We start from the raw sequence: 18,344 nt of genomic DNA, 5'->3' as shown, positions 1-18,344 counted from the left end.
TTGTTTTCCGTGTAGGCTGACATCCCTACCCAACCCCCAAACTGGAGGACCAGTTGGTATAATTTGTCTCGTTTTTAGGTGCGGGTGACTCGCCTTTATCCTTCTCCGTCTGCAGCTTTTCGTTAAGGAAGAGCTTCCAGCGGTCACCACGTGGAGGTGGTAGTAGAGCGGTAAATTTCTAAAGTATAGTGGTGTGATACTTTTAACTTCATTTCTGCAGATATCGGAGAATGGGATATATTGGTCATACGGAGGCACCATTACGAATTTTTTTTAGATTTTTCGGTTGGATAGGCTGTGAAAACGGTACATTACATTTTTCGGTGCGCGCATTTTGAGACCTTACTCTCCTATATTTTACACAGCATTAAAAATAATTTCGAAAGGAACTAATCGAGCCCTTTCGGTTGATTCCATATTTTGTGAAAAAAATTACATACCCCTTTTACATGCGAGCCCATTGCAAAATGATGCCACCCGTAGTATGTAAAGGGATTCACAGACGTTTTCATCAAATTTCGTGATGATTGGTTCAGCCGCTTTCGTGAAAATCGAGTATGACAGAGAGAGGGACAGACAATAAATCTGTTCTAATAAAGTTTTCTTCCACAAAAAAAAACCTTAAAAAGAATAGTACATTCGTAGTAATAATAGGATTAATGTTTTCTAAAAAGAACCTCTTGAATGAGAATTGGTTACTACCTCACATGAACTACATGTAATTTTTTATTTTAGAGTTTCCTTGGCATTGTTGCCTCACTAATGAGAGCGATCCTTTTTGCTGTCTGAAATATCCATACGTATGTGCAGTGCAAGAGCAAAGATTTCGGGTCGAATGCTGCTCGAGCTATACTTTAAACATAGTAGTAAAGCTGTCCAAAGTGGTGAGAGCTTGAAATTCCACAAAATACTCAAGTAAATAATCTTTTTTTTTGGAAAATTCACCAAAATCTTGGCGATCATGTTCTGATTTTAATTCGTTATTGCACTTTGTAATTGCAGAGCTTTATTTTGCAGTTTTTTTTAACATTACCCAGTTGGCTTAAATTTTCCTGAAAGGTATTGAAATCGAGATTTGCAAAAAACCATGCCAGTTCCATTCTGCATTAATTTAAACTTTGCTATTATCTCCTTGGTTGGTATTTGATTATTTGAAATCAAAATATTTACATCTGTGTATTTTCGGTAGAATTCAATATTATACTCGTATGTTTACTTGAACCCAAACCCAGTTGAAATTCCTGGCATTCTTCTGGCGCAACTACAAGTTCGGAATATCTGAGGTGATTAGCTCCAAGCGAAGCCCGACATGTCAGCACTATATTGTTTGTAAATTATACAATGATCGCGTCACAGTCGCTTAAATTCTTTTTAATCATTTTGTCCTCTCTTCTATTGCAGGTCAACACTAAAGCTCGCGTGGCAAATGATTCGCCTGATTCTAATACAAAAATAAGAGTGATTGGTAGTCGTGGGACCAACTGAGAAGATAAATCTGCAGAAGTAACTTGGACGCTACGACGGCTCAAGTACGAAACCGGCGAATTTCAGAGATCAGTCTACGACGGCTATCGCAGAGAAATGGCATCATCAGTGCTTACGACCGCGTCGAAATCAAGTTTGAATCACATAACGTCACGTAAACGGTCATACGAAAGCATGGACACAAGTGCTAATAGCAACGGCTTAGCTGCGGGAATGTCGGCCGGAAACGGAACTTATACTAACGGAACCAAGGACGCATATGAGCCGATCAAAAAGGGCTCAATTCCTCCGACAACTACGTCGCGCGATCGAAGTTCTCTGCAGTCAACAAGTGGTGCTGTTGAATTTATGGTAAGAACCGAATTTGGAAGCTAATAGTGTTAATGGTGCTGTGTACCCTGTGAATTGCGTGGATTTTGGTGAACTAGAAACAACGAGTTGGTTGCTAGGCCTTTTGGTATTGCCGGAACCTTGGACGATTGCGTTAGTATCAGCCGGTCACTTTTCATGAAGTAACTACGTGATACGTAGCCAGAATTTTCGCGAATATCATCGTGGTCTGATGTGGATGTCGCAAGTGATGAAAGGCACACTCAGCGATGAAAAAGTCATCTTGCCGGTGTCAACCGGATTATTTTCTTCTTAATGCAATTTTCGGAACTCATTCGATTTATTGACTTGATGAGTACCATGTCCGGCGAGCTGTTTTTTCGTGGAGGCGAACAAGTAAAATTAGCTCACTACCCAATATACATGATTTTAATTAGTTGCGATGATTGCTGAGGTTATCAGTATCTGCCATTTGATTAATAGTATGTAGAAATGGAATTCCCTTGAATAATTCATTGAAAGTTTGACTGTCATGCTGATATTAATAGGTTGAACTTAGAAGACCCTGGTTTCTGAAAATTGTGTAGTCAGCTGAGTACTTTCTAAGGCGGCAACAGGAAACTACCCCTAAGAGGTTGTTTGCATTAGTTATTGCTATATCGTCAGTGAAGTCAAGGACTTCGCGTGTTTCCGTCAATCTCCATTGCTGATCTCTTTTGCTGCCTTTGAAATCATTTTCCATCCCCACATTCGCAAGGAGAATAAATAGTAGTGGTGACAGTAGGCAGCCTTGTATCACTTCTCGAGTGTGGGCTAATAGATCGGATAACAAGCCGTTATGGGCATTCTGGAGTTCTGCCATTCATATTTTTTGATAAATGTTAATAATCGTTGGTGCAACAATCCATATTGGATCAGGGCCTTGGAGCATGTTAGAGCACTTCATTCAAGACTGTAACGGTACACTGCAGGAGGCAATGTGGTTAGCATTGCGCTCGCCCGAGATTATTACCTTGACTTGATTCAGGTACTCACCCACAGCTGAGTCGACTGGAATCCAACATCCAGTCACAACAACAAATCTCTCTGTCACCAGTGAGATTTGAAGCATGACCTTCCGCTACGACAGCCCAGCGCTCTAACCACTTGAGCCATCCGGACACACATTAATATAAGTGTTGACATTTTTGGTTGGTTTCGCAATATTTGATCGTTTAACATTGCCAAACTCCTTTAAAAATCGACAAAAACGGATTTCCAGTAAATAGTAAACCTGAGAAGAAGCAGTTTACCTAGTTATTTTTTTAATAACAACATTACAGACACCGCCCAACAATGATTTTTTTTATCTTTTTCTATATTATAGTATGACTGTGATAAAAGTCTTCAATTTTCATTCGTTTGTAACCAACTTTTATTTTTATTTTTAAAGATATTAATTAAACTGCGGAGATCTGGCGGATCATTTTCAGTTTCTTACATATTTATGTATAATTTATGACCCTCCTTGTCGTAGATAATTCTTAACAGAACTAAAAACTTACCTCTATTGCAAATGATTAAATTCAGAAATAGTCTCATTTGATACTCCTCATAAAAGTGTTTTCATTATGTGAGTCAGAACCTTGGTTAGGAATATGTAGCCCTAGTCGTATGAGTTTATCAAAATCAGCTCAGCTGATTGACAACCAGGATAGGTTTGGAGGAGTGTCTAACTCAGTGGATAGTATCTATGCTAAGAAGCAAAATAATCTAATCTGATGTGGGCCAGGATGGCGTAATCTCACCGGTTTTGGTTGAAATTGGGGGATAAAATTCTGCGGATAGTGGATAGGAGCAGGGTGAATGTGGTTTTTTAGAATTCGTTGAGATTAGCGTCAGGGATCCTCCTTTATGAGTGTAATTATGGAAGGTGTGTTTGTAGACTGTAGGGTGTAGAATCGTCATAAATCCATTAGTTCCGATGGAATTAATGCTACAGCAAGACAAGGGTACTGGGATTTCATCCTCCGTTAAATAGCCAAACATTGACACTTTCCTCCAATGTAAAGTATCCGGGTGTGAACCCTGATCCTAAGTTAAATTATGGAGGGAACATGGAACTGAAGGATTAGCAGACCCGTATACTCCTCTATGCCTATAAGAGGACCTTTGTAAGCAAATTGGGTCTTTGGCTGAAAATGATTGGCTCATCCCTCCCAACTGTGGCAGAGTGAAATACCGGCAACCTGTTGCAAGATTGTGACATAGTTTTCTCCCCGAACGGATCAAAGATGGTTTGCGGATTTCGTGCGGGGTTTTCTCGAAAATGCATAGTGTAGCTGAGTCGTACGATCTTTCAGGATTCGCCAGTGTATTCCAATCGGGGGTGCTGGAAGCCTGTTGACAGCTGGGACATGGTTCGAATTCCAAGCGTAACATAGTCATTATAACCGGCAGCCATTAACGCTTTGTATTCTAATGGCAAAATGCTTTTGGCTGGTGGGACACTGTAGCGATGCACTGAACAGGCTGCGCGGCACCATCGAAGGCGCCCTCTGAGCTGTGGGTCATAGCGGAATGGCCAGACGGGGTTCTGCTAATGACACTCCCTTGGCGGGCGCAGTGGCGAGTGTGAAGGGGGGAATTTACTCGTACAGCCGCTGACTTCAGATGGCAAAGGCTTATCGCCTGCGCCAATCAAGGAGGATTTGCCTCTCCTATAACAAGACATCCTCCCACCACCCTCCAAAAAATCTACCGGGATTATCCTTGCAATTAGTCATATCGCTTCATATGATGTTGTCCCCAAAAGTGTAGGATGTTCGCAGAATGCGGGAGCAATATTTGAATTCAAATAAACTCAGTATTCCACGGTATGTTGGTTTCTTCAAGTTTGAATTTATTGCTCTCAGTCGCTTGTCATATCCATATATCCCACAATGATCACTGTGAGTATATTCTTCGCTGGCATGTCAGTATATGCAGATGCACTTACGAAAGTCAGATCCACAATGAAACTTAAACGTGTTTATATTTCCGACATGGGCTAGAGTCAGGTTTAGATAGGAGAATATCTCGAGTAAAATCCTTTGCATTTCATTTGTTTCTCTGCTTCCCTACTCCACTGCCTAGGCGTTGAAATCGCCGGCCGCAATCTTTAGGATACTCCGTTACTTTCTGCAAAGTTCGATTTCTGTATGCCCACATCGCAAACTTCCCGATTACGTCCATTTTCCAAATGCCTCAATAGGGTTCTTGCATTGTTTGCAGATAATAGCGACATCATTTTCCTTTTCGTAGACCTGTCTGTCACACGCATTTTCTCAGAAAGGGTTATATCTATTGACACGAAATTCATTGAGAAGGTTGGGACTAAATCCTTATGCATGCAGTAACTGACATCGCCTTACTGTGAATTTAAGGGATCTGCATACCTGTAAAAGGAAGGAGGGGAATTTTTCTTGCACTGGAAATAGTCATGTTTACGTTGTGAAGCAGGTGTTAGTTTTCATATAAGTTATAAAGAAAGGGAATGTGGGTATTAGAAATTGGTCACTTATTTCAAGGGCCTATTCTCAGAAATTATTCATCTGAAAAAATCTGAAAAAAAACTATGGAGGTGCGTGTATGGCATTCAGGCCTCAAAATACTCTCCATCCCGATATCTGTTCAAATGAAGTTAATAGTATTTTGCAAATTTACTGCCAACCTGCCTTGAGTTCAGTGGAAAAGATAAATTAGAAAGTAATTTTGATTTCGAAATGGTTAAGTTCTTAATCCTTGGGCATTGCGCACTTTTCTTGGCTACTGAGCATTTTGGATGTCTTTGAATTAATTAATTATTCTACATTTTCTCTCATCTTACCAAGTGTGGGCTGGAAATATTGTACATTTTCAAATCTCAGATTGTTACCCAAGTGTGGGGACAAAACATTTCATGTTTGAAAGAATTTGTAGTTGTTAACCGAATCGTATCCACATTACTGGCGGAATTGATTATCAGTTGAGTTCGAGAATTCACACTCTGGATAGAAAGCGTGATTGAAGTGTGAGTTGAATATGTATGAATCTACACATTAGAATTAAAATGATGACCTAATCAAACTTGGTACAATAGTACTGGAGATTCAAGGCTGCTGATTCATTCACTACGATCTGGGTGCTGTGATTCGGTAGTATCTGTTGTTGTTGTTACTTAAATATAACCGGTAGTGTTGAAACAATGTGTCAGAGATCTTTGAAACAATCGGCACATTTCTTAGTGCAGCAGAGTAAAGTACAGATTTATGTCATTAAAATTAATCCAGCTGTTTTTAGAAAAATGCTGGAACAAAGTCCGGAATATCGGACGATGTTGATGCTAAAAAAAACCTGCTGTTTGCGTCATCTTAGCGTCCATCGCGTTGAGATCAGAGGGCAAGGAAAGGAGGATGCTTGCTTCATATGCGTTACCTGTCAAATTAAGTATGAGATGAGAAGTGTGATTATCTATTAAGTCATCCTTGCTTATTAAACTAAACGATGGTAAGAGGTCGCCACAAAGAATTTCCTGTTCAAACTTCAGTTATGCAAATTGTTGAGTGAAGTGATTTTTTATTGCCAATGGGAATTATTTCACCCATTAATTAACACTTCCCAATCTGCTAATCAGTTTTTTTTCCAATATCGAACGTACCAATGCTGTTGATTGATAAGTTTATTTGAAAAGTGGTAAAATGTGTTTTCGTGGCTTTGAGCGAAGGCTGTGATCAGTTCTAGGAAATTCACATTCCGCACAACTACAGTCAACGTTATCAAAAAACATGTGTGCAAATTGTGATTTTCGTTGATATGTGATTTTGAAACATGTCCTTGATACTTTTTCTGGAATTAAACATTCCAGTTAAATGCACTTTGAGATTGGTGGGATGTTTCATGCGATAATATAATGATGCTATTTGCTTTGGCTTATGGTCCAATAAAAAAACTTTTACAAGTGGGGACAAATATGGTTATTTCTTTAAAACCTACCTAGTTGTGTATCTATGTTAATGGATTCAAGCTTTTACTAGGGTGAAAAAAATGGTTCTCGAGTTTTTAAGGTGGTTTTTTGGTTCTGTCAAATAATGTCTATTCTATTTGTGATTGTCTTTTTTTGGCTACACTGTACCTTTCGCATATTGATTGGCTCTAGATCCTTATCCGGTTGGGAAATTAAAGCAGATTTGGTTGGGCGTTATTTGAGTGATGTAGAGGAGAAAAGAATGCAACTCCGAATTCAATAATTTTCTCTGAGATAATTCCACTTTAACCTACATATTCATAATGGTGTGCAAATCAGGTACTGTTCGTTAGTTTAGATATCCGGACGATGTTTGAAGTGGCAGTGGTGTCACTTGTGCGTTACTTGTGCTAGCTTAATTCTGGCTTGTTTAGTGGTGCTTGCTATACTTAAGAATCGTGCCATGTCATCATTTCGAACAGCCTGGAGAGCTTCAAAAATTCATTCTTGATGTCACGCATTCTCCATTAATCTAAAAATAGTGGACCATATGGGAGAATTGCTGGTTGATTAGAAAGCACTACCAGATTTATGTTGTTATGATACAACTTGCGTTAACTGATTGAATCACACCACCAGTCTAGATTGGTTCTTGATTCTAAATAAATACGACCCAATTCTATTCTTAAACCCTAGTTTCATTCTTATTGTAAATAAGATTTTGATAGCTACGGTTATCGCTGGCATGCCCAGACGAATTGCATAATCAATTATATCGTTCTAATCATTTGACACTAAACAGAAATGAATCAAAAGCTATTATTATGACTTATGTGCAAGGTACGTATACAATTCGAAGCTGTGCACATGTGATGCAGTCCATTTACACTTTGATAACGTGCAAAAATGTCGAGGTACAACAAACAAAATGATACCCTATTCAGCAGAATTGCCATTTATCGTCCAACTCACCATACACACTTTCGCGTATAGTAAAACATGCACAACGTTCTGATTGAGGCCCCCAAGTTAATTTTATCAACTGTAAGCTGCTGACGTAGTACTTGGTGTGTTTTTGCATTGTGGATCCACGTTGGATGGTCAGATCGAGTACAAAGTCCCCTTAAATTGTAGCTCCCCATGTTTTGTTATTGTATTAATGTTATCTGTAAAATGGAATGAATCAATTGGAATTATCTTGGTGGCACGCGGGTCCAGCAATGTGGCTTATTCAGCTGTTCTTTAAAAAAAATTATTCTCGTCATTGTATTTATCCGGAAATTTGAGATTATACATCATCTCTAAATTGGTCTCTGAACAATTTATAAATCACTGCAATTCAATGATGGGTTGGTTACGTGATTATGACTATTGTTGTAGGGTTGATTGCATCATTGGATTATCGATACAATGTTCAATGACCAACTTAACAAAATATTGGATTTTGAGTAACCTTTTAGCAATCTTAGGCCCAAAATCCATTCCATGCTGTTAATATTTTAATAAAGTGAATTTAGTTATTTAAAAAAAAATGCGCTCCTTTTGTATTTCCTGTTCACTTCATGTGGAGTATCCATACAGTCTTAATTTTCAATGTTTCGGCTTTGTTATTTTTTCACTTTTTTAGCATTAAGCCAGTAATAAGGCTACAGCAATGCCTGAATGTCTGCTATTTCGATAGTTAGGTGCGTTTATCCGTAAGCCTAATAAAACATTGAAATGACATCTACTGCCACTGTTGAATCGTAAGTCAGATGCTATTATGCGCTTCTATGTCCTTTTGTCAAAGGAACCTAATAAAAATTTGTATAATCGGTGTTTTGTCTATCTGTCCGTTTGCACATTTGTCTAGTTGCTGGTCTGAGAATGGTGTGTAGAAACATACAATGCGCCGTTGATGTGCTTGAAAGTTGGTGCCTCAGACATGCACTTTCAGTAAATCCAAATAAAACCACAATGGTATTATTTACAAAAGGGAAACTGAATGGTCTTTGCTTTTGAAGATGGGGTGTACAGTCCTTCAGCTTTTCGAAAGAAGGGGGGGGGGAGTTATTTCAGACCAGAAGCTTCTCTGGAACAAACATGTAGAAGTAAAAATGAAATGAGCTAACACAGCTTATGCCTGTGGCTCAATTTGGAGCCCTTGGATTTGTATATTCAAAGCGTTGCAATGAGAACAGCTTCGATTAGATCTATGCGGAAACAATAGAAGTGGGGGAGTTAGAGTTATTGAGAGAAGTGAATCCAGTTTTCGCAATAAGATCTGATTCTCGGATGCACATACATCTGTTTGTCAGAAGTTATGCAATTGAATTTGAACCAGAAGAATGCGAGTCAGGATATAATGCCGTCTTCTACAACGTTGGCTCAAAAACAGAACAGGGTTCTCTCCAAAAGTAGGAAGGCTCGCAGTAGTATTGTCAGTATTCTGATTGGTCATAATTTCCTATGTGAGGCCCCTCCTATGGATGCATCAGACATCTGATTTTATGGTGCTAATATGCTCCAATTGCAGCGGGTAGCATCACATCCACTAAGCGATATCCTGCGATACATAAACGAATCTGGGACATTTCGTTAGATGGAATACAATGGACCATAGGGTGTGAGTGTTCAGGGATTTTCTCCCAGTGTATACACACAGACACTCCGTTTGATTAGCTACACACTTCTTCTTTTTGATATCGTGCGTTGGTGAATCATCGCATTTATGCATAATGTCTTCTTTGATCCCTTTGATGGCCATTTTCAGCTTAGAAAGAAGTCAGAAGTCACAAGGAGCTAGATCAGAAAAGTATGGAATTTAGCGACCCCGGTGTGTTTCAAAATTATCTGGGAAGAATCCTCTTTTTTTGTAAGACCGGCTGTTTGCATTTCATTATATCATGAAGGCGACTCAGTAAATGCTGTTAGTATCCTTGGGTGTTAATAATTTAGGATGTTCTCATAATGACTCATTTCTAGAGAACGATCAGCATGCCTTTGACTTCTTTATTTTACAGAACGTGTTTTGAAGGACTTCTTTTGATCTTCAAATTTGTTTCGATTTTTTTATTTTGATAGAGAAGATATTTGGCGTCGTTCTATATGGCTTTGATTTAGCTATTTGTTTTTCGGAAATACCTCTCCTGAGTTTAGCATTGCAGATACCCCCTCCGTTGAAGATTTTGGAAATCTCTTTCAAAGTTAATAAAACTTAGACGAAGTGGGTATCTAAACTGTGCCCATTGTTCTATTATGATACTCAGAATATTGATGTGACTGACTGACAGGTGCCCGCAATGAAATGTAACCTGCTTTTTATTGGCATTGATTCTAGTACTAAATCAGTTTTCGCTTTTTGACATCAGGGAGCGTGATTGCATACTTCTCCCATTTTTGCTCCAAAGACGGCTGGCTTATCAAAGTTTCCCGTCTTTCATACTCCCAGGGTAGTCTCTGTTTCCTGGGGTCTCTAAATAAGTGGCTCTTGTTGCATACGCATAGTAACTTACGAAACTAATATTCCAGTTGGAAACATGCTTGCGGTTGACCCATATCGATACAATTCCAGCACTTCCATTCGTTTGCAGAACGATTCTGCTCTGAGCATCCCTGACTTGAGTCATATCCGTATGCTGAAATTATTATTAATCTGTTCTTTTAATCTTTTGTCACATTCCAAAACTAACTATGGTCAGTTTCTGCTTGACAAGGTCCGCAATTACGGTTTCACCATTGATGATGGAAGTCAGAACGCTAGTATAATACTTAGTTCCGTTTGAGCGCGTACGCAATCGTGTCAGACTTGAAAAATTATAAATAATATTCTCGGTGAAGTAAAAAGCGAATTAAACAATAGGTACGAGTGGTTTGATTATTACGAAATCCTTGATTCAGTGTAGATAGATAAGGTGTGCATTATCAGTTGGCTGAGAAAATCATGTGTTTTGTTCCCGTGCAACAGATTAATAAAATCATTTGATTAAATCTAAAGTTGATATGAAACGTATGAGGTGCGTGTGTACGTTAATCAGCGGGGCAAAAAATATATCGCTGAACTTGAAGATAAAAATAAATTTTTATATTTATTTGTGAGAGAAGGAGTAGCGGTGAATCCGAGGGGGTGTAATAAGTGCACGTTTAGTTTTAGAAGAAATATAATGAATGTTATGAAGTTTGTGGGTGAAAGCTTGCTTGGAAAAATCTGTTATGGATCTTACGGATCTTTTCGAAAATTTATATCAAATGTGTTTCAGCCTTTAGAATTTCAATTGTATTTAATTCCGCTGCGCCTTAAAGAAGCTGCAATACGGTTGTTGACGGAAGAATGTACATGTTTTTTGCTTTCTATTTTTCTTTTCTTGGGAAACATGAGAATTGCCTATATAAACCGGGATTGGAATGAGGAAGTGAATGACTTCAGAATGTATTGAGTTGGTTTCTTTAATTAAAAAGGATTTTTCATTTATGATTTTTGGGATAAACGCTGGTCAGTCTACTTATAAACTACCTTAGGTACCTGAAACATATCTGCATCTTCTTTTATTTTCCTTAGTGAATCGAATTGCCGACTAAAGGTGGAAAGAATAAAAATTTAAATTTTTTTCTTATGTAATTTTTTTTCCTTAGTCAAATATTCTTCATTCTTTTGAAGCAATATTGTTAGTTGGCATTCAATGAGACTTCTGTTTTAGTTACATTATCAGCACACGTAATGTTGTGCAAGTGATAAGCTAAGGTGGTGGGAGCGTACATAGATGGACACAGACATCCATGACAAATTGGGATTCAAACCCGGGGTAAGGAGAGGTTAACACTGTCATTTTATGGAAACGACTTTTTATTTATTTTAAAAATGTAGATTTCATCATGCGCTCGTTTGCTTTTGTGAGATATAAAAGATTTCCAGAAATTTTAGTTGTAGTAATATTTCGATGCATTCCCTTTATGATATTTTAATTTGTCAATATATACTATTGAGCCAACTCTCTCTGTATTAACCGAATAGTTGGATTGACGCGGTAAATTGTATCTGTCATAAGGTATACGTGAAACGCTTTTTCCATCAATATAGTCATGTTAATATTCTGTCAAATAAAATTTCTTTTTTTTCCGGCGTGGAATTATACTGCATAACCCAAAACGTAAATGGATGACGACGCCCTGGAGTCAGTCAAAATTCTGCTAGACGCTAGACTCCATCTCTAAGATTTGGAAAAATCAATTTGCACCGAAATATTCCCGATATATGAGCTCTTCTCAACCCGAACTGAAATTGCATTATTAGTAGTTCAATACATCTTGTCAATTGAGTGAGAACTTTTCATTGACATTATTCCCGACATGGGGTAAAGCACGGCAACCACAGCGCGGTATTGCTGAGGGTTGACTACAATGTGTTTCAGCTTCCTCCTCCAGATTTTCCCCATGTGGTTCTGGGACGACTTACTCGTTGACCATGTCGGTGTAGTAGATTCTATGCATGGCATCACTAGTAATGGAATTGTTGCGCTTTCTTAATGTGTAATCATCCTCTGATCAACAAGTCCACTAGTATGTAGCCCATATACGGATAAAGCTTTTCATTTGCAATTATGATAAACCCAACCACCCCGATGACTCGGTATAGACAAGTTTACGAAGGTTGGATTTCTAGTAATAGTGGCTGTTACTTTTCATGTGCTACTCTCTCATATAACAACTTATAATAGAAACAGCATCAGCACGGAATAGTCTCAACTAAGTCTAGGTCTTGAGATAACTACATCTTAAATTTGGAGAAAACGGCAAACGACATCAAGTTCGGAATTGCTATTCAGCAGAAATAACGTTTTCTAGATATATGATAGATCAGCACCTTCAATGCACTTGCCATCAATCTAGACAGGAAGAGTACGATAGCAAATCAGACTGAGAATCTTGATTATATATCTTCCATTCGATTCGACTTACATCCTTCATGAAATTCAGAGCCATTTGGTCAGGGTCCAGGACTCGGTGAGAGAGCAAGCAGATGTCAGCATAGTTAAGGTTTTCGAAAAAAGCTGCATTCGGCGTCGGCTCACGGTTGGCCTGTCGACTGTTTTTGAACACGGTTGCACTGGAACAAAATCCCATCTTGCGCTTTAATCGCTTACAGTCTCTGTAAGTTTAGTAAGTGAAGTCGCAGTTAATCGCGAAGTTGTTCCTCGCATGGTGGTAAGCGACCGGATCCCTGGTTTTTCGGCTTGTTTCATGGCTTTTTCACTTGGATTGCCTTAGTTCACAGTTTGGTGATGGTTCGGCAACGACGCGTTTGTCTTTTTTTTTATGCAGATAATACGCGGCTTCGTTAACGAGACTCTGTAAATCGAGCTTAACAAGTGATGAAACTTTCTTTGCGCATGACGCCTCAATTTATACGCATTGGTTGTTCATTTTGGGGAATAGCCTCTCCAGGATCACGGCATGTTGGGGACTGTTGAGACCGCTGATAAAGAGCAATACATCGAAGTCATTAGCTGTGCAGCTTCGGATATTGAACTTCTCAACATGTATGTTGATTCACGGATCTTGCGAAGTACTCACTCCGTGTTCATTTTTGTTAAAGCGAAACATTTGTGTCGGCGAGCGAACTTTGTTTCTTTTAACTTTACCATTCGCGTGAGGCATTTAACTCGGACAGTTTAAATTCTGTCGGTCTTCGTATGAAAATTGAATTGAAGAAATACTGGTAGTCAGCTTGAAAGGATTTCCTCGTCAGTAGTTGTATCTTTTGCGCATTGTTAAGGCTCGCTTCGCTGGGAAGTGCGGCAGAGTAGGGATCATGCCACGAATCGAATGTGAAGTTGCTATCGGGTTCATGTACAACATTTTTCATCGCATCGAATTGTTGCGGCTGTATTGGCAGCTGAACCAGCGCGACTTGCGAATCCGCTTGGCGAGCATCTGCCCTGACTCTTTTTGTTGCAAGGTTTTGATGAGTGCTTCCACGTTCGCATTCGTTTAGAGGTTATGTTGACAGTTATATTTCAGGAAGGTTTACTTGATTAGATTCGTATGTTACATAAACGTTTACTATAGGTATGTCTTTATCCACTTGGTATAAATAATTACAGAGCTGCTATACGTATGCGTTTATTCACTTGCTATATAAACAGAATAGGTATGCCCCGATCGTGCATCACTTTGTCATTTTCTCGTGACTGCTGTAGTGCAGATATCCCGCAGAGACACCGAACATCCGCAATTTCATTTTTCGTTGCACCGTGTTACAGCGTTTTATTTTATGCATATTTGTAGGTAACCTGTCATTCATTCACAGTAGTGTTTAATAGCAGCTTTAGATGTAGGTTTTTGTTGTTGATACTGATAAATGAGTCCTTTCTGCCCTGGCTGTCTTAAATCATAAAAAAACTATCTATTTTGCTTGATAAAACACTTTTACAGCCGGGGTTCACTTCCAATCTGTTGGCATTAAAGATATTAAACGGTGAATCCAGGTGAGACCGGCTTGCACCAGTGAATTTTAATTTCTTACTTTTGGACATAGGAAACTAAGCTCAGTAAAAGTTCAGAGATGAATATTCATAGTCTCTAGATTCGCAAAAATTACCGTTTTATTGGATTATTTACACAATGGAAGAAGGGGGTTCATTATTTCATGGTAACCCTGTGAGGATTGAACAAATGTATTAGTTGGAATACTATACGCTTTATTGTATCAGGTTGAAATGATCTACAATCAAAACTTCGTTTAAGCAGAAAAAGAAATTTCGAAGAACCTGGCAATAAGGTACCTGTATTTGACAATTAAGTACTTGAATGAAAGCATATGTGATGAATTCTATCGTGCATAAGGCGAACAGTTTCATTAGTAGGAAAATCCCTACTTGAAAATCAATATGAGTATATGTGTGTGGAACGGTTACGAAAGAATTTCAGGCAGGCAAACAATTTGGAAGAATCACAATAACTGGTTGAAACCTAATCTAATTATTAACACTTGTACTCTTTATACATCCATTTACTATTGAATCTTCAGTGACTTTGTAACTAAGAGCACTAGATTTTTTGAAGACTAAACAAAACAAAAAATAGATCATTGTTTTTGTTTTGTTGGTAATGAACTTCTGCCCTGAGATAACCGAAATAAGCGGTGGATCTCAAATGTAAGCAAACTTCATAGAAGGGTTATTTTTATAAATTGCGCAACTCGTTAAAGTTGACTCAACATGGATTTCCGTGTTTACTCTAATATTCTTATCTTTTTCATTTTTCAAGTAATTCAGAGAATTCCCCTGTTTTGTCAAAATATTTTTTTCCTACAGAGAATACTTTTAATTGTAATCGATCTATTAAACTGTTAGCAATCATTGAAAAGTTTGTCTAAAATCTCAGTTTTCTATTTAACTAGTGAAAAATTTACAAGCTGTTATTCAGATAATATCTTTTATTTGTTACTAAAGTATTTGACATTTCTGGAACACATTGTAAACCGCATTTTTATTTGAACCTGTTGCAGTCAATGGTGTGTATATTTACTCGGTACAATTACAGTATTAGCATTGCAAGTTTGAGAACGTGTCGCATAAACGACTTTTCGGATTGATTTTGTAGACGTGTGGGCCCAGGTTTTGTGAACGTGTGTTTTATGGAATTGCTATAATTAGCAAACAATGCAATATAATTTCATGTTACAAGTTTATTACAGCATAAACTTAATTCTAAAGTCAATAATTCTAAAATACTTGTAGTTCAACAAAACGAATTGTAGTTATGTATCATTGCACAGCTGTTTCCCGCAGATATTGACGTTGATTGAGTAACTTCTTATCTAGCTAGTCAAATATATTTGAAATATACTTGAATTTGAGTAATCGTCTTTGGAGAATTTCGGGGGAATTCCGTTAGTCAAACTTGACAACATTATAACACAGTATATGTGTACGTATGTTGCGGAAATTCTTGTAAATGATCCATTTGTCACCACTAGTTAATATCCTTTGAAAAAAAGGATAGTTTTCTTGAGGAAGATTCTAATTATTGAGTTTGTTTAAGTATCCAATCTTCTTTAAATATAAATTAATACTTTTTTGACTATTCTTTAATGTTTAATGTTACCACTAATTGACTTCTGTGTCGGGGGCTTTAACTTGATCACTGTTACAATTTCGCCATCATCAATTTCGATGAGTTCTCCTGATCGAGAAACACGCTTAATATTAAATTCCCATTGCAGAATTTCTTAAACCAGTTTTGGCATTGATTTTTTTCGTGGAGCATGGCCACCGTAAACTTTACACAAGCTTCACTCGCCTGCTTCCCTTTACGGAAGAAAAGGAGTAAAACATAGCGAAAATGCATAGTTTTGTCTTCCACTTTTAAATTTTTAAAACTTAACCAAATCGCTTATCTTTATTTAAGAATTGAAGCTTGAACTGTCACCTGTCAAACGGGATATCATAAACATAGATATGAAGCACACTAGTGGTGCCAAAACCATACTAATCTAATCAATTTTTACTCCATCCAATATAACGGTTTTAACATTATTAACCGTAGAATTGAAAAACTAAAGTGATTAGTAATGATACCAAATTTCACTTATAGTTTTTAGTGTTTCATAGTTACTCTTTCATTTAGAAATTGTGTATTTAGTATGTTAATCTGGACTGATAATTTTGTTTTGGAGTGAGTTAGTCTTCAGTGTGCATTTTTTTTTTTTTTTTTTTTTTTTTTTTTTTTTTTTTGAGGAGGTGGAAATCTTCAAAAGACACTGGTCTGGACACACCAGCGTGTGGGATTTCTACCCACTAAAACCACCCCCGACTCCCTCCCTGCCCCGCGGAACCACCATAAGGTATTACATCACGGGGCGGAGTCAGCTCACTCTAGCTTCATCCCATTTCTTCTATACGCGGCGCAGGTGACCGCGCTTTTCTCCTTTCCTCTGCCTTTCGCAATTTATCTTGAATAGATGCGATCATGGAGTTGACCGCATCCCAATTCTTTTGATGTGCTAGCATTTTCGGTACCAGGTTTTCTGGTACCAGCACCTCTCCTAGAGTCTCCTCTAGATTCCTCCTTTCTTCCACAAATCTCGGCGCACGTGACCGCGCTTTTCTCCTTTCCTCTGCCTTTCGCAATTTATCTTGAATAGATGCGATCATGGAGTTGACCGCATCCCAATTCTTTTGATGTGCTAGCATTTTCGGTACCAGATTTTCTGGTACCAGCACCTCTCCTAGAGTCTCCTCTAGATTCCTCCTTTCTTCCACAAATCTCGGACAGTGGAAGAATACATGCTCTGGGTCCTCTGGGACTCCATTGCAATTTGGACAATCGGATGAGGTCTCCAATTTAAACCTGTGAAGGTATTGGAGATATCCTCCGTGTCCCGTGAGAAACTGGGTGAGATTATAATTAATCTCACCGTGTCGTCTCTCCAACCACTCCTTGATGGCAGGAATGAGCCTGTGCGTCCACCGGCCCTTTCCCGAGCGTTCCCATCGCTCTTGCCATCTATTTATGGATCTCTCCCTCTCAGCGTTCTTTGTCCGCGATGAGGAAGAGGTTGGCTTTGCATTGTATATATTCGCCATCTCATCTGCCAAGATGTCAATCGGCATCATTCCAGAGATGACGAATGCTGCATCATCTGAGACAATCCTGAAGGCAGAGCATACCCTCAAGGCTGTCCTCCTGTAGACTGAACTCAGTTTGGTAGCATTCCCTGACATCCACAACGCCTCCCTCCAAACTGGGGTCGCATAGAGCATGATCGAGGTCACCACCCTGGCTATAAGCAACCTAGAGGTATGCCGTGGCCCTCCCACATTCGGCATCATCCTCGCCAGGGCCATACTAGCAGTGGATGATTTATCACAAATATACTGTAAGTGTTGCTTATAGCTGAGCTTCCTGTCTATCACCACCCCCAAGTATTTGATGGTCGGCTTGGAAGTGATGATATGATTCCCGATTCTAACACAGGCGTAATTTCTCTTCCGGCGCTTCGTGATGAGGACCGCTTCTGTTTTTTCCTCCGCAAGCGTCAAACCAGAGCTCTCCAACCAGCATTTGACAGCACTGATTGCCTCGCTTGAGTATAACTCAGCATCTTCAAGATGCTTTGCGACGACAACCAGTGCAATGTCGTCAGCGTAACCCACCACTGTGGCTTCCTCCGGAAGGGGAAGATTAAGTACATCGTTGTACATGATGTTCCACAGTAGTGGGCCCAATACGGAGCCCTGTGGGACACCGGCGGAAACAACGTACTCCTGCGGTCCGTCATCAGTGTCATACCATAGCCTCCTTTCAGTTAAGTAACTATCGACGATAGCAGCGAGATGGGCGGGAATACCAATCTTCGCTAGGGATTTGCGTATTAGATTCCAATTGGCCGAATTGAATGCATTTTTCACGTCCAGGGTTACTACCACGCAATATTTGCTGGTACTACCCTTTCCGTGAATCGCATCTTCGGCCAAGCCAGTAACCAATTTGATGGCATCAATGGTTGATCTGGCTTTTCGGAACCCATACTGCCGATCTGAAAGGCCGCCTTGGCCCTCAACAACCGGGAGTAATCTATTATAGA

The 18,344-nt window shown here is 39.0% G+C and overlaps 1 protein-coding gene across 2 annotated transcripts in view; it reads left to right on the top strand.

Moving 5' to 3' along the window:
• Positions 1–18,344, top strand: part of LOC119647711 (choline-phosphate cytidylyltransferase A) — an 82,306-nt gene that overhangs the window by 44,519 nt on the left and 19,443 nt on the right. For both annotated transcript variants that reach the window (XM_038048801.1, XM_038048802.1), the window contains exon 2: positions 1,402–1,836. In XM_038048801.1, coding sequence (XP_037904729.1) covers positions 1,582–1,836 — 255 coding nt within the window. In that variant the 5' untranslated portion in view covers positions 1,402–1,581. The remainder of the gene's footprint in view (positions 1–1,401; positions 1,837–18,344) is intronic.

Source organism: Hermetia illucens, chromosome 2 (assembly GCF_905115235.1).
Source record: "Hermetia illucens chromosome 2, iHerIll2.2.curated.20191125, whole genome shotgun sequence".
Lineage (NCBI taxonomy): Eukaryota > Metazoa > Arthropoda > Insecta > Diptera > Stratiomyidae > Hermetia > Hermetia illucens.
This window is presented reverse-complemented; position numbering and strand designations above follow the sequence as displayed.